At 37.6% G+C, this 14845-nt stretch overlaps 2 protein-coding genes across 7 annotated transcripts; one reads left to right on the plus strand and one right to left on the minus strand.

Moving 5' to 3' along the window:
- Positions 1–1945: 1945 nt before the first annotated feature.
- On the plus strand, positions 1946–7610 carry LOC147850174 (E3 ubiquitin-protein ligase SINAT3-like). Of its 4 annotated transcripts, XM_087336165.1 has the most exons (5): positions 1946–2498; positions 2722–2816; positions 5059–5344; positions 6060–6446; positions 6976–7610. In XM_087336165.1, the coding sequence occupies exons 3-5, from the start codon at positions 5129–5131 to the stop codon at positions 7294–7296; spliced, it is 924 nt and encodes a 307-aa protein (XP_087192291.1). In that variant the 5' UTR covers positions 1946–2498; positions 2722–2816; positions 5059–5128; the 3' UTR covers positions 7297–7610. The 4 variants fall into 4 exon arrangements, with proteins under 4 accessions (XP_087192291.1, XP_087192289.1, XP_087192290.1 ...); XM_087336163.1 differs by lacking the exon at positions 2722–2816; XM_087336164.1 differs by lacking the exons at positions 1946–2498; positions 2722–2816 and adding an exon at positions 2908–2924.
- A 1341-nt stretch (positions 7611–8951) lies between these two features.
- On the minus strand, positions 8952–14286 carry LOC147850175 (uncharacterized). Of its 3 annotated transcripts, XM_087336235.1 has the most exons (5): positions 13545–14286; positions 11189–12621; positions 10980–11060; positions 9948–10259; positions 8952–9809 (listed from the first exon to the last, which is right to left on the minus strand). In XM_087336235.1, exons 1-5 carry the CDS (start codon positions 13907–13909, stop codon positions 9262–9264), a joined length of 2739 nt encoding a protein of 912 aa, XP_087192361.1. In that variant the 5' UTR covers positions 13910–14286; the 3' UTR covers positions 8952–9261. The 3 variants fall into 3 exon arrangements, with proteins under 3 accessions (XP_087192361.1, XP_087192359.1, XP_087192362.1); XM_087336233.1 differs by having other exon boundaries at positions 8952–10259; positions 13545–14285; XM_087336236.1 differs by lacking the exon at positions 13545–14286 and adding an exon at positions 12739–13524 and having other exon boundaries at positions 8952–10259.
- Positions 14287–14845: the final 559 nt, after the last annotated feature.

Here is a 14845-nt window from a genome sequence, read left to right on the forward strand (position 1 = left end):
CAGGTCATAGTTATGAGCCATTCAATACTTCTTCAACCTGTACATCTAGGATTTGAAGAAGATCAACTACTTTGTTTGGTTTTTCAAGATAACCACTATTCACGTTCGTAACTATAAAGTCGACAACTATGCTTCCTCTTTCCACATCAACCATCTTGCCAGATTACACCAAATTCATGTACATACAACAACAAATTAAGTCAAGTTCCCTCCTCTCCTCATGAGCTTATTCTTCAACCCCCACACCATCATCACTCGTCCTTATCAAAAACATAAAAACTGCTCCGTTACGTCCTCATCAACCATCTCGCCAAATACCACCAAATTCCTGCACATAAACAATAAAATGCGTGTAAAGTCCTCGTGATGTGGTGTTGTATTGCATGATGTTAGAACCATTACATTAAACGCCTTACAGAAATAACACAAGTGGTGGAAGTGGGCACAACCTTTTATGGTGCCTTTATTTATGAGTGGTGTTAGGAATGTACGAGTGAAGCAAAAGACAAACATATTACATGCCCTTATATTGAAGTTCCAAGGAAATTTTACCACCTTCAACTTTGGGTGGTTCTTAATGTTTCTTAAGGATCAATTCTTCTAACCTTCTAACGCGCTCGACAATTTTAGAATGGATAAAACATAATAAGACAAAAGTGATCACATATATGACCCATCACCCAACTTAATGCCCCCAAGTTGAATCCTAGTATTTGACTTTAACTTATATGTGAGGGACAAAATCATGTTTTGCTTTTTAAGTGGTCGGTGCACTCGAGAAAAATGAGAAAATCAAGGAGAGCATGGTATGTCTTATCCAAACCACGACAACTACATTGACGCTTTCTAAATGTTTGCACTAAAAATACACTAATCATGGGCATGCTCATGAAGAATTGGTTTAGTTCGTCATGAGCAAATGACTACTACACATTGTGATAATGATAGGCACACAATGAGTACTTGATACATAACGAAGTAAAAAAAGAGTTGGTTTCTGCCTCTATGGCAAAAATAATTAGCACCTCGAAATTTTGTCAACATCTCTCGAGCAAAAGGAACACAAACATCCACGAACTACATGATCAATTCATCCCCTTTCTCTCCAAGTATGTGTGTTCTTTGAAAATTTATATAAACAAAATGCACCCTTTTGTACTCTTCTTTGGGGATGGATGAGAGAGGGTGGTAGTGACCAAACGCCATCTGGGGGGGAATAATAAAAACCCAAGGGCATTGTAAGAGATCAAGGAAATTTCAAGCGCATTTTTACAGAGTTTCTGCCTATGACGAGTAGAGGATAGTTATGGTTTGCAGAGTGGACAATGATTTGAGTGAGTGTGCTTTCAAGCGAAGGTTTCTTTTTTTCCCCTCTTCTGTTCAATCACTTACAAATATACGGTTGAATGGTTGGAGGGAGAATAGTAGATAGAACAAAGCTATGTCAAGGATGTTTGGAAGTCGGAGTGGAATGGAGTGTAGTGGATAGATGTGGCCCTAGGCTCGAAGCCCATTGTAGATAGAACGAAGCTATATGTCAATGTTGTTCGAAACACAAGTGGAATGGTTAGATATGGTGTTTGGGGGGGTGGTTGAAAGCTCGGATGGTGCTTGAAACACCATCTCTTTCTCGCATATGCTTCGGTAGGTTTTTAACTTGATCGCAAACGGTTCATACATGTTTGGTAAGGAGCATCAGATGGGAATTAAGCAAAACACAATCAATCCATGTTTGGTAAGGGGATGGGAGTTAAGCAAAACGCAATCAATACATGGTTGGTAAGGGGGGCATCAGGTGGGAATTAAGCAAAACCCAATCAATCCATGTTTGGTAAGGGGGAGGGGCATGAGATGGGAATTAAGCAAAATTCAGGGAGGGAGGGCTATGGTATGTATCATGTATGTATGCATACATACATAATGTATTGTTGTTGTTCCAGATATTTATTTTATTTTTTTCTCCCCTAAGACCGAGAGAAGGTAGTTCTGGGCGAATGGGCGCTGCACATCAAAGCCACCCATCATCATCATCATCATCATCATCATCATCATCATCATCGCTTCCCCTGCATCTTGTTGGATTAAGAGGGAAGAAATCCCTGATTCCTGCGAAAAAGGCTTTTCCTCTGGTAGAATGACCATGACCCTGGCCATGGCATACTCCAGTAGATCCGTTTTCTTGCGGTTAAATAACATGGATCGCTTCGTTATTTACCCTCTAGGATCCTCTGCGTAACAATAATCCGAACCCTAACCCTAACCCATACATTTACCCTAACTCTAATCCTTACCTTAACCTAAGCCTAAGCCTCAGTCTAACTCTAAACGTTACCTTAACTTAAACCATAATTTGGGTGTCCTTCCATTTGCTAACTAAAAAAGTGATATTTCTATTTGATAGATCAGTAAAGAGATCTTCTCTATTTCTGATGTGGGTCTTGTGAAGAAATTAGAGGAGAAAAAAAGTGAAGGAAGAGAAGGGCTCATAATGTTTTGAGGTAAGTTTTTATTTTATTTTTAATTGGAACTTTTACTCATTTTTTCAATTTTTGTAATCATACAGACATATCATTTTTTGTAATCATACACGCATATGTATGCAGTAGGATATTTTCATTCTTTTATATGCGTTTCTTCTTTCTAAATCGATCATCAAGGATGAAAAAAATGTGGTTGATTTGGAATGAGATTATATTATAGAATATGGCAATGTTTCAACAGATTTTGAAGGAAATCATGCTTGTTATAGTGTGCCAACGTTCACCATTTGGATGTAAGTAGGTTGCCATTTCCAGCAACTAACTGTGGGGGCATGGGTAGGGATTGAACATCTGACATATAGTGTTTTTTCATCACGTATTCCTTTTAGCTTCTTCCTGTTAAGGATGTAAAATGTGGTTGATTTCGAATGAGATTATGCTATAGTATGTTGATGTTTCTTCCTCTGAAACAGTTTTTCTTTTTTTCTGAATGTGGTTTGATTGCCATTCTGCAGTAACCAAGGGTGGATACAGGAGTGGGAGTTGAACTAATGTTAATTTTTCTGAACATTTCTTTCAGCATCCTCAATTAAAGATGTATTGTTGTGGTTGTTCAAGCTAGAAATTATGATTTAGTATGCCAATGTTTTGTTAAGATATTTCCTTTTCTCTGAATGATGGAATATAATGAGTGTTTACTAGTATAATTGTGATGATTTTTTCTTCATGCTCTCGTAAACAAAGTGTAAAATAACTCATGTTCTTATCCTTGGTAAGCCCATGCTTGCACACTGAATTATTTAACAATTGATTCCCTCCATTCATTGGGCGCAGAATATTGTGGAGATCCTACATTGCACATTAAAACTATTGAGACTTGCAGAAATGCAAAAAGAAATGAATATGGAAAGTCTTTCCAAACTCGTTAAAAGTCGTTGATTTTCTTTTACAGAGTTTTGATGTGCAAATAGAAACATGAAACTGCTCATTCCGCCATAGGAAATGGAATATTCAATCACCATTCCTTGTTATAAAGGTTTGGTGTCACTGACATTTCTTATCTGTTAATGTTATTTTCATTTTTGTACATTTTCTTATGATTAGAGCTTAAATTTGGTTTTAATGCATAATATATAGGACATAAATTAAATTCATGTGCGGCTCATCACATTGTTGAATTTCAAGACATTTTCTACCCCTCTATATTATATGGGTACATTAAATAGATTATGAATGTACCTGGATATGACTACCAACATATTTAGTCTTTCCATTTATCTTGCATTTCTGACAGGAATTGCAAGTCTCTTTCTTGTGTGTCTTTTGATTGGCCGTAAACCATGTGCATCTAGAAGTTTCGGGTTTTGAACTTCTATTGTTTTATAGAATTCCTGTCAAATAATCTTTTTTATTCGTTGGTGATGCTGGTGTCATTGCTTGATATTTGTTCATTATTGTGATGGTTCTGCTAAAACTTGCTGGGATATTAAGAAAGGCAATAAACGGTTTTGGTTGAACCCCTGATATCGATTACCTGTTCCTCCTTGGAAGAAGGTAATGGAATTTTGAGAATACCTGTTTCTCCTTGGAAGAAGGGAATAACAAGGTTTTGCTTGCCATCTATCCTCGGGAGATAGTCCAGCAATCAATGCTGGTCAGAGTTTATGGTTACCTGGCTGGTTGGACGTTATCAATAACAATAGTAATTCATTAATTCGTTATTCCTAGCGATTGGACCTGGAGATTTTTGGTGGATTGTTGATTTTTCAAATTCAAGGTGATGTAACTATGCTGCTTGAATTCCTACTCACGTCATCAAGTTCTGGACTACTTGATATGAGTGAAGTTCTGGACTAGTGGACATGAGTGTATCCTTCTTCATAAGGATAAATGGAGTGGACATTGGAAAAGAATAAAAAACATGCATTCACGATAAGATCAACGAGGATCGAAAGAAAGAAAGAGCATACTAACATTGCTAAAAGATAATATGAGACATAACAAAAATGAGAACTGTTTATCTTAGCTTATTGGTGCAAGGAAGGAAACAAAAATGGCTGTTGCTTCCTATAACTAAATGACATCTATCAGGCTTGATGCCTGATCACTGAAACTGCACATACATCTTTCTACTCTAGCTTGGGAACATGTAATACTGACATCGATCATGTTTAAAGGCCGATCTCTGGAACTAAAACTGCTTCCCTCATACCTTGATGTGTGTAGAAGAGAACGAGAGAGCGTGTTATATTGAAAGTGGAAACTTTACCGGAGTACTAGGTAGAGATAAACACTGAGAGCTCATAAATTGATTATAGATAGAGTGGAATGGTAATGTTAAGATATGAAAGATTGGGTTAGGGTTGAGCTAGCTGTTTTTGTCTTAGTTTATCCATAATACTTTTCTAATGATGACATTTATTTAATTCTGAGATTTGAGCTTACTGTTTTCAATCTTATATGCTAATTCTTAACCGCCAAGTCCTGCTGTTTTAAAAGTGAATAATCCACCATGAATGCAAGGTCTGTTATTATGTTCTTGTTCAGATTGTAATTGAGAAGAATGTTTTGGTCTCAGGAACCTAACTGACAAAGACAGGACTTGTACTGAACAGTAGGCTAATTTTTATAAGGTAAGACACTACTGTATGTGCGACATGGCTCCGACAAATGGGTGTTTAGAGGTTCCAGAATCTCCTATACTAGAAGGGCCAAGTGTGTCAAATGTGGACATGGAGGCTTTAGAAGCAGCAAAGGTCTTCATTACAGCAGTTGCAAAGACAGGTTTGGCACCCACCAGCAGTGTACATGAGCTACTGGAGTGCCCTGTTTGTACTAACTCTATGTATCCACCCATTCATCAGGTGTGTTAAATCATTTTTGGTTATACTTAATGTAACTTGTATTCCACAAAATGCAATGTTTTGGTAGCACTGCCACTCGAGGTTGTCCTGAGTGTCATGTGTTATGTTTTAAAGCTAGCCGTGGAAATGTAAAAATCAATATGTAATGCTTTAAAACATGTTTAGTAATCTTCTACCTTCTTCTTCTAATCTATATATGTGCTCATAGTTATCAATGTGTATAGCTTCTTGTCTTCTACCTTCTTGTTATAATCTATATCTGTGGTCATAGTTATCAATATGTATAGCTTCTTGTCTTCTACCTTCTTGTTCTAATCTATATCTGTGCTCATAGTAACCAATATGTATAGCTTCTTGTCTTCTATCTTGTTGCTCTAATCTATATCTGTGCTCATAGGTATCGATATGTATAGCTTCTTGTCTTCTACCTTCTTGTTCTAATCTATATCTGTGCTCATAGTTATCAATATGTATAGCTTCTGGTCTTCTACCTTACTGTTGTAATCTATATCTGTGCTTATAGTTATCAATATGTATAGCTTCTGGTCTTCTACCTTCCTGTTGTAATGTATATCTGTGCTCATAGTTATCAATATGTATAGCTTCTTGCCAGAACATTCTCCATAACTTATTCCCAAGGTTAATGCATCACTTTATGCTCTGCAAATTGTAGGCAAGGTCTTTTTTGATTACTTCTTGATTTGTTATTCTGCAGTGTCCAAATGGGCATACCTTATGCTCAAACTGCAAGGTAAGGGTACACAATCGGTGCCCAACATGCAGATTCGAGCTGGGAAACATTCGATGTCTAGCCCTGGAAAAGGTTGCTGAGTCACTTGAACTTCCATGCAAATATCAAACTCTTGGCTGTCCAGATATCTTTCCTTACTATAGCAAACTCAAGCATGAGGCACAATGTACTTTCAGGCCATACAACTGTCCATATGCTGGTTCAGAATGTTCAATCACAGGAGACATACCTACATTAGTTGCTCATTTGAGGGATGATCATAAAGTTGACATGCATAATGGATGCACTTTTAACCATCGTTATGTTAAATCAAACCCCCAAGAGGTTGAAAATGCGACATGGATGCTAACGGTATATTAAAATTCTTTTTTCACTTATCTAGTTATTTTATATGCTTCACAAATGTTTCGGTTACGCAGTACATTTGGCATGTGCTTATACATAGATTTGTTTAGATCTCCATTTGACCCTATATTTTATAATACTCCTAGCATTATCAGACACTTCACAATTCTTTTGGCTTTATGTGCGTTAATTTTTGAGTGTTCATATAATATAAGATGTGGTTGCCAATAAATTTGAGCATAACAAAGTGGTTTGCTTGCATATCTAGAAATTTTGGTATGCTTCACAATTTTTTTAATCCCATATGATTTGGCATTCGTATAATTTAAGGTGTGGTGGCATGTCAATATGTACTTAACACTATAATCTATATAATTGGTAAGAACAATGATTGTTCATATTGTATAGTCAAGATTGCAACTTGATTTTGTTTGTCTGCTTCAAAAGTTTGTATGTTTTATATCTGGGTGATTGTATAATATCAATGTGATTTTGCATCTTGATAATTTCATTAATGTTTGCTATGTCTTGGCAGGTATTTAATTGCTTTGGCCAACATTTTTGCCTTCATTTTGAGGCATTTCAACTTGGTATGGCACCTGTGTATATGGCATTTTTGCGCTTTATGGGGGACGATCATGAAGCGAACAATTACACGTACAGTCTTGAGGTGGGGGGAAATGGCAGAAAACTGAGTTGGCAAGGTGTCCCTCGAAGTATTAGAGACAGTCACCGGAAAGTAAGAGACAGCCACGATGGGCTGATCATTCAGAGAAATATGGCATTATTCTTCTCTGGTGGTGATCGTAAAGAGCTTAAGCTCAGGGTCACTGGAAGAATATGGAAGGAACAATAACTAGACTTAGACTGTCTGCATTTCACATCATACATTTTATAGCAGTGGATCAAGGTGACATTGAAGCTGTTATGGTTGGATCAACCAACAAAGTTCCATGAGCACAGCTCCTTTTTTCAGGGCTTCTCTTTACATGCTTTGAGATCAAGAAAATAATGGACCCCTTCATTTGCCCTCAAGCTTGTGATTATTGCAATATGAAAATATACTGAAGTGTTAGTCTCTTATCAGTGTTTTATATCTTGTTGGATCAAAGCTTAATGCTTTTTCTTATTCTATTGTGCTGTCTCAATTCAAAGTAGAGTTTCTTTAAATCATGTTGCAATGTCAAAATTATGGATGAATCAACCAATGAAGTTCCATGAACACGGCTCCTTTTTTCATGTCTTCTTGTTACATTCTTTGAGACCATGAAAATAATGAACCCCTTTCTTTGCCTTCAAATTTATATTATTGCAATATGAGGATATACTGAAGAGTATTCTCTTATCAGTGTATTCTGTCGTGTTGGATGAAAGCTTATCCTTTTCCTTGTTCCAATGTTAGGTCTCAATGCAAAATAGAGTTTCTTTAAATCATGTTGTAATGTCAAAATGCATTTTTGAATGTTTTAAAAGCTTTTCGGTTATGTTTGTGAAGAGCTGTGAGATGAAACTATGGAGAGATGATTTGCTGAATAGGGAAAATATTACAAATAATGAAGGCTAAATTTAACGTTTTGTAACATGCGCTACGCATCTAGTCTTTGGAAGGATGGATCAACATGACTTTGTCTAAGAGGAATTTAGTAAATTGCTTGCACATAAATAGTCTTATAGTATATTGGTTACAAATAGTACCATAAATTGTGCCTCTGATATGTGGTATCTTTGACTACTCGGGGTTACAGCTCCAAATTATCTATGACTGCATTATCAACTTATTCATTCTTAAACAACAAAATAGATTGTAACTCAAAGCTGTGTATCTTAATTGAGAGATTCACAAATATATCTACAGCCACTGAAATTTTGGGACGAGCATATATTGCTGGCCTTTGGAATTGAGCCTATACATATATCTGCAGCCATTCACATATTGGCTATGGCCATTAAATTTTGGGTTGATGCGTGTATCTGCAGCCATTTACACAAGGACGGCCTTCTGCATCCTCCATATGCACAATCTGAAAGGCTTCCTTGCATTGAAACGCACTAGCAGGCATACTCATCTGGAAGACATGACACTACTGAAAATTTGGGACATGCATATATTTATGGCCATTGGAATTGAACCTATATATATACATATATGTGCAGGCAATCAAATATAGGCTATGGCCAATATAAATTTAAGTTGATGCATATATCTGCAGCCATTTACACAAGGACAGCCTTCTGCATTGTATCTTAACACAACAGCCAATTGGCAAGCATACTCATCTGGAACATGACACTACTTACAAAGTTATTTGCAAGAAAATACAGATCTGTCTTCAACATAGATTAAGCTAGACAGGCAATAGAATCATTCTCCGAAGGTTGATGTCAGCAAGACTTGCTAAAAATATGCATCTACATGGATGTATACATATAATACAGATATTATAAACTAATAATATTATTGTCATCTTTAATCAACTGGACCAATGAACAAATATAAGCCAGCAAATTACATAAACGCATAAACACAATCCATTTTTATTGTCCTGTACATCAATGATACAATACAGAAATGTAACACACCTTATTAACATTAAGAAAATCTTCACAAATGAGGTGAAAGAACTCTGGTAAGGGAATTCCCCAGTTACCCAAAATACATATACATACAGCCTCAACTGAAGAAATACAAATTAGAGAGGCAAAAGCCCAGTGTGACAGAAGGATCAGTGTCATAGAATGGCATGACAAGTAAGCATCCTTAGTATCACACCAAACCGTTTTTAAGAGTTGGAAGGCTTCAAAAGGTAAATTCTATAATTATTTATTTATTATCAGAATCAGGAACCAAATGATTGCTTCCCCTATATAGAACCTCTCTAATTCGATTGAATATAACACTAACAGGTACACAAGTCACAACAGGAGGTCTTGTAATCTTAGGTTCTATGTTTGTCTTAGGGATAGAAATAGAAGATAGCCTTCTTGTTTTCTTAGGAACTAAAGCGTGTTTTTTTGAGGGCTTCTTTCTCCTTCTCGTGAATGAACAAACATGAGATCTAGGTTTTTTCATTATTTCTTTCAGTTTATCTCCAGCTCCTGGTACATAATCCTGTGACAGGACACATCGTGGAATACGCTGCATTGTTGTGCGTCTTCCTGTTCTCCAAGCTGGATGCAAAGAATACTTATTTGAACATAGACCATTTCCATATTGTTTCTGGATCACTTCTACCTGAATTGGGTGACCCGAAATAGCCTTTCCATTTAGCTTGCTCCTTATGGAAACAAGTACAACGTTTTGCTTTACTATATCTTTAACTTGAACTTGAACATCAATCCAAGTACTATCTCTACACTGGTATCTAAATCCTGCCTGAGAGTTGTAAGCATCCTTTTTATGAGCTGAATCTGAAGAGCAAGGAATAGTACCCAAAATGTCTTCTTTGCCATCTGATCTTGAGTTAACTTCCAACGAATATTTCGATTTTCTCATGTAAATGGGCTTACCTAGTGCCACTTCTTCAGACTCGGAAATGGCATAAAAAAGGCTTCCAGTTTGTAAACCAATAGATATAGATCCCCACCACCCAATACATCGACTACGGTCTCTTCGCAATCCCTTTGTTTGCCATTTAGGGAGTGTGTTTCCATCAATGCTCTTGCATCCAGTTAGTGGGTTCATGATGTTTCCAAAACTACAACTACTCAACTTGCAGAAAGGATCTGCAATATCATCATCCTTTGTACTAAGTGAACTATGTGCCCCTCGAACCTCATTTGGCTCCTCAACATCATATGGATCATAAAAACTAGAAGAACCTGTAAAATGGAAAGAGAAATCAATCGTCATATGCTTTGCATAATCTAATTATGCTTAAAGTTGAAACGGGGGTTGTTGTATATTAAAAAAGATCAAGACTACCAATATAGCACTATTCATCATCAAATTACAATCTCATGTATACATGCAGTTGGCTTAAGAATTTGGGAAAGATTATAATTACCTTAAAGTTTATGCAAAAAAAGAAAATAGGTTGATTAACCTGGATACATTTATGCATCCATATGAAGATTTGTAGAGATGTATGTGTGTATGCATAAGGAAGCACAAATGCATACACATATCTACATTTATATACATAAATGTATATTATAAGAGTAGACATCCATTTCATTTTGGGATAGTAATATGGAAATAGCAAGACCTGGAAAGATGAATTCTGGCGAAAAAAGAAAATAGGTCTATTACTCTTCAAATACACATAGATACATGAATGTGTATGTCTATCTGTCTCTGCCTACATCCACATATAAATGTACATATCACCTTCAGGTAGCTATAAGATAATAGTGAGATCCAGCAAATACAAATTTGCTTGCACGGAGTGATGCAAAATACTTGGCCCTCTACTATGGTGATGGAAAATAGCAATGATAAACAAATTTGTGTTGATCTTATTTAGCAGCTATACCTATTTGATCAATCTATCTAAACGTTGCATGTGAAAAACTCAAAGTTGTTAAGCAGTTTATTCTTACTGTCAACAGCACACTTCTCCTTTGAAAGTCCACTGCTTGAATCATGCATGTCCCAGCCTTCGGGAGAAGAGAGAGATGGCCCTACAGAAAGGAAATCCACTTCCTTACATAATAAGATGCATAATAAAGCCATGGACATAACAAGAATTTACAGTATGTATCAGACTTCATGTATAAAGAAGTTTTCTAGTTCACACACAAGATCGGACCTGAAATTGGCTGAAGAGAATCAGCTTCATCTTCCCCCCTCAAGTATCTTTCTTCTTCTTCTTCTTCTTCTGCCACCACTGACAGACATTGCTTGAACACTTGCATAGAAGGCTTCATCATTTCATTACCCATATCAGTTCTGTAAAACATTAGAGAGTCATCACCATCATAGGAGCTTCTCTTCAAGAAAATTGAGTTTTCATCAAGTCTATCATTATAAAACGAGTACGTTGAGAGCACATCATCCGGAATAGAAGTCTCTAAAGAGTGCTCATATGTAGGATCCATTTTCTTTCCAGTGATCGGCCCTCTTAAACAAGAAACATTTGCTGGTTTCTCATAAGACTCCTCTCTATGGCTGTAGTTTGAACACACATTGAAGTTTGGCAGTGGCAGAGATGTATATTCATTCATCATAAATGATTTAGTCTTCCCAGTGTCACTATCATTTGGCCCAACTGACCCTGAATATCCAGTCCCACAAAATAAAGAAGCTCTTGAAGTCGATTTGCCCTGAAGAAATGAATCAACAAATGTTATCCCTGAATATTTAACTTCATGTTGAGAACAAGGATATAAATATGGTCGCCCATCATAGCTCACATTGTCAGGAAAACTTGAAAATTGTTTGTCTGCAAAAACTGCGGGCTTCAGAATGTTCCCAGTTCTCTGAGCATTTACATCAAAATCTGAGCTAGGAACTTCAGGGTCTAAATCAATATTACAATCATCAAGCTTTAAACCACTTTGAAGTTCATGAGTCATGCGCCTTCTCTTCTTGAAACAATCCTCATCTTCAATGATATTCATGTCAGTATATATTTTCCTTTTAGAAACAGGTGATGAATTTTTAGAATTGACCAATGATGACGTCAGGATACCTCCCATTACTCTGTCCACCTTGTTTCCATCGTCTGCCCCAAATGCACCCCCATGGGCATCACTCCATGTTGACTTTGCTTCTTTTGAAGCGGCAATTTTTAATCCAACTTCCTCAAGACCCCTCACATGGGGAATCGACTCCACATCATCATCATCCCATTCTGGATGCAAAAAACTTTGATTGCCTTGTGAATCAAAAATGCTGTCCAAGCTGGCTTGCCCAGAATCAGTAGGAATTTCTAAATCCATTAAGTTCCCTCTAGGAATCATCACATTGATATCCTTGTCTAAAGTTATATTATGATCCCCGAAGTCAGACATGTGTATGTAGTCCTTATCCATGTAGGCACTTATTCCTAGCATCTGATTCTCATTTGCATGGTTCTTCTCAAGTTCTAGTGCATGAAGAATTGCATCTTCCCTACGTGCATACTTCTCCCTTTTCTTGGAAAGTGCACTTGCTAGAGAGAGAGCCTTTTGGATGCATTGATCAAATTCTCCACAGCGGAATGCCTTCACCCGTCTAGACTTCTCTATATTGTACCAATCCCTGCAGAATATGGGTCCTGGGAGCATAAATGACTTGCAAGGAGAGTATGATAAACAGCACACATACAATTGTGCAATGTGAGAAGAAAGCAGAAAGAAAACAATTGTACAATTGTACCAATTGAGATATCATTCAACATGGTATAAATGCCCTTCTTCAGCCCAAAACAGAAACTTTATAAATAAACAATCTCAAAGAACTGCAGGAGTTCACAAAATGAAATAAATATACAATATGCAAAATATGTGCACACCTTTAGCCAGAGTCTAGTTATGGAGACAGCATTGCCACATAAAACACTGAAATCTGGCTATACAAAAACAATCTTAAACATATTTTAAACCAATAATTTGCACCTTAAACCACAAATAACGAAGACAAATGAGCAACAAACTTTGAAGAGTTAGGAACTCTTCTCCAGCTCAACGATGGAAGTGTGAAAATAGAATACAACAATCTGAGTCATGAAAATGCTCCCTTGTGCAAATGGAAGACAAAAATAAGGAGTGCTAAAATTTATTACAATTCCCTTCTGTAGCTCAAAAGATGCATTGTTTTAAGTAGAAAGCAACCATTTGAGCTTTCAAAACAAAGGCAATTTTCCAAATTACACTCCAGTTTGCGTTTCATTCTCCAAATGCACCTGATTTTTCTTCGTTTCTTAAATTTCCTTAGTCAATCCCACCTCGAGCATGCAGGAAAATGGTCAATTCATCCCCACTTTCTCAATTGTATTTGCTATTTGGCCGATTATATGGTCAATTTCATCACCCTTTTCTCTTTCTTGGGAGTTTGGCCCATAGATGTTGCAAGAAATAACAAAACCTTAGAGTTATTTGCAGAAATTTAGAACAATCCATATGTATTTCAGAGATTTTCCTCAAATACCAATAAAAAAAGAGGCAAGGACAGAGAGAGCTTACACACTGCCATCTTCCCTGCCTAGAAGCTTCACCGGAGTACCTGTTCTCGGGGACAAAAGATGTGAACCAGGTAACTCTTCTGGAGCCAATATGCGGCCAGGCCACCAAGACCCATTCCTTCTCCTAACCCAAACCAGCGCACCCGCAGAGCCATCAATGTAACCATGGTTAGGGCTAGGAATAATGTTGAAGTCAGGGTTCGGGTTAAGACAATTGTCTGGGTCATTTGTAACGTTACTGTAACGGTTAGGGTTAGAGTTAAGGTAATGGTCAGAGGTAGGATTGAAGTAATAGTTAGGGCAAAGAATAGGCTTACAATTAGGTTCGGGTTTAAATTTAGGATCAGGTTCCTTGCCTTTCTGCATCCTCTCTCTAATGAGAGACGCCTAACACGGTGCACATTGCTTAGAAACTTCAAACATTAACAGGACGACCCAAATTCACTTTTGGTGTGTCCGTGCCCCATTAACCCAAATGCACGGACCCATCTTCAGTTTTAGGGTTAAAAATGTCTGCTAAACCTTAATAGAGCAATTTAGGTCCGTTAGATGAGGATGATAGAAAATTTGGAGAGATTGCATAGGAATACCTTGGAAGCGTCGATGAATTAGAGAGAGAGAGAGAGAGAGAGAGTTGCAGCACAGAGAGACCGAAAGAGCAAGTGGGCGATGGCGAGGAGAGCTCAGATCGATCTTCGCGGGCACAGAACGTGGGGGGAAGAGAGACAGAGACAGAAACAGAGGATTGGGAGGGAATACAGACTTAACCTAACCATAGTTACTTCTCGGTGACCATGGTTTCCTTCCATTGTGGATTGATTATTTGAATTTCAAACTTCTTCCTTTTTACATGTGCCCCTAGGGCCAGATGTGCTTCCTTGCTTCTTACCCCCGGCTCGATCGGTGCCCACCACCCGAATGAGATTTGGTAGCCTACATATCATGGGGCGGGGAGGGGGGGGGGGGGGGGGGGGGTGGAGAAGGCGGGCTCATCCGACATAAATGAATCCTCCCCGTGCAATAGTGAGCAACAAGCATAGAGATACATCTCTCTTATTTCCAATTAGAAGTCTGTCTCCATATCAAGGTCGAGACCTGCCAATGGTTCCTACTGGAGACCTGAAAAGGCCAGTGAAAATCTGTCAATGTTTGCAACTTCCTTGAGAGAAAGGATGCTTCCTTTGGAGTTGTGATTGGCCCCCCAATAGCCTCATGGCCCGCATACATTGTGCATGATACATGCTTTCTACCCCTTGTGATTGTATGTTTGTTAAGGGGGGATATTGTGTTGCTCAGTGCTCA

This window comes from Azolla caroliniana, unplaced genomic scaffold (assembly GCF_043228905.1).
Source record: "Azolla caroliniana isolate FFs.n. ecotype wild unplaced genomic scaffold, voAzoCaro1.0.p SCAF_21, whole genome shotgun sequence".
In the NCBI taxonomy this organism is placed as follows: domain Eukaryota; kingdom Viridiplantae; phylum Streptophyta; class Polypodiopsida; order Salviniales; family Salviniaceae; genus Azolla; species Azolla caroliniana.

Excerpts from the sequence above, each read along its gene's own strand:
- LOC147850174 (XM_087336165.1), top strand. The coding sequence starts at position 5,129 with ATGTGCGACATGGCTCCGACAAATGGGTGTTTAGAGGTTCCAGAATCT. Across the intron at positions 5,345-6,059 it reads TGTATCCACCCATTCATCAG|TGTCCAAATGGGCATACCTT; the intron begins GTGTGTTAAATC and ends GTTATTCTGCAG. Across the intron at positions 6,447-6,975 it reads ATGCGACATGGATGCTAACG|GTATTTAATTGCTTTGGCCA; the intron begins GTATATTAAAAT and ends ATGTCTTGGCAG.
- LOC147850175 (XM_087336233.1), bottom strand. The coding sequence starts at position 13,909 with ATGCAGAAAGGCAAGGAACCTGATCCTAAATTTAAACCCGAACCTAAT. Across the intron at positions 11,061-11,188 it reads TTCTCTTCAGCCAATTTCAG|GGCCATCTCTCTCTTCTCCC; the intron begins GTCCGATCTTGT and ends TCCTTTCTGTAG. Across the intron at positions 10,260-10,979 it reads GGAGAAGTGTGCTGTTGACA|GTTCTTCTAGTTTTTATGAT; the intron begins GTAAGAATAAAC and ends TCCATTTTACAG.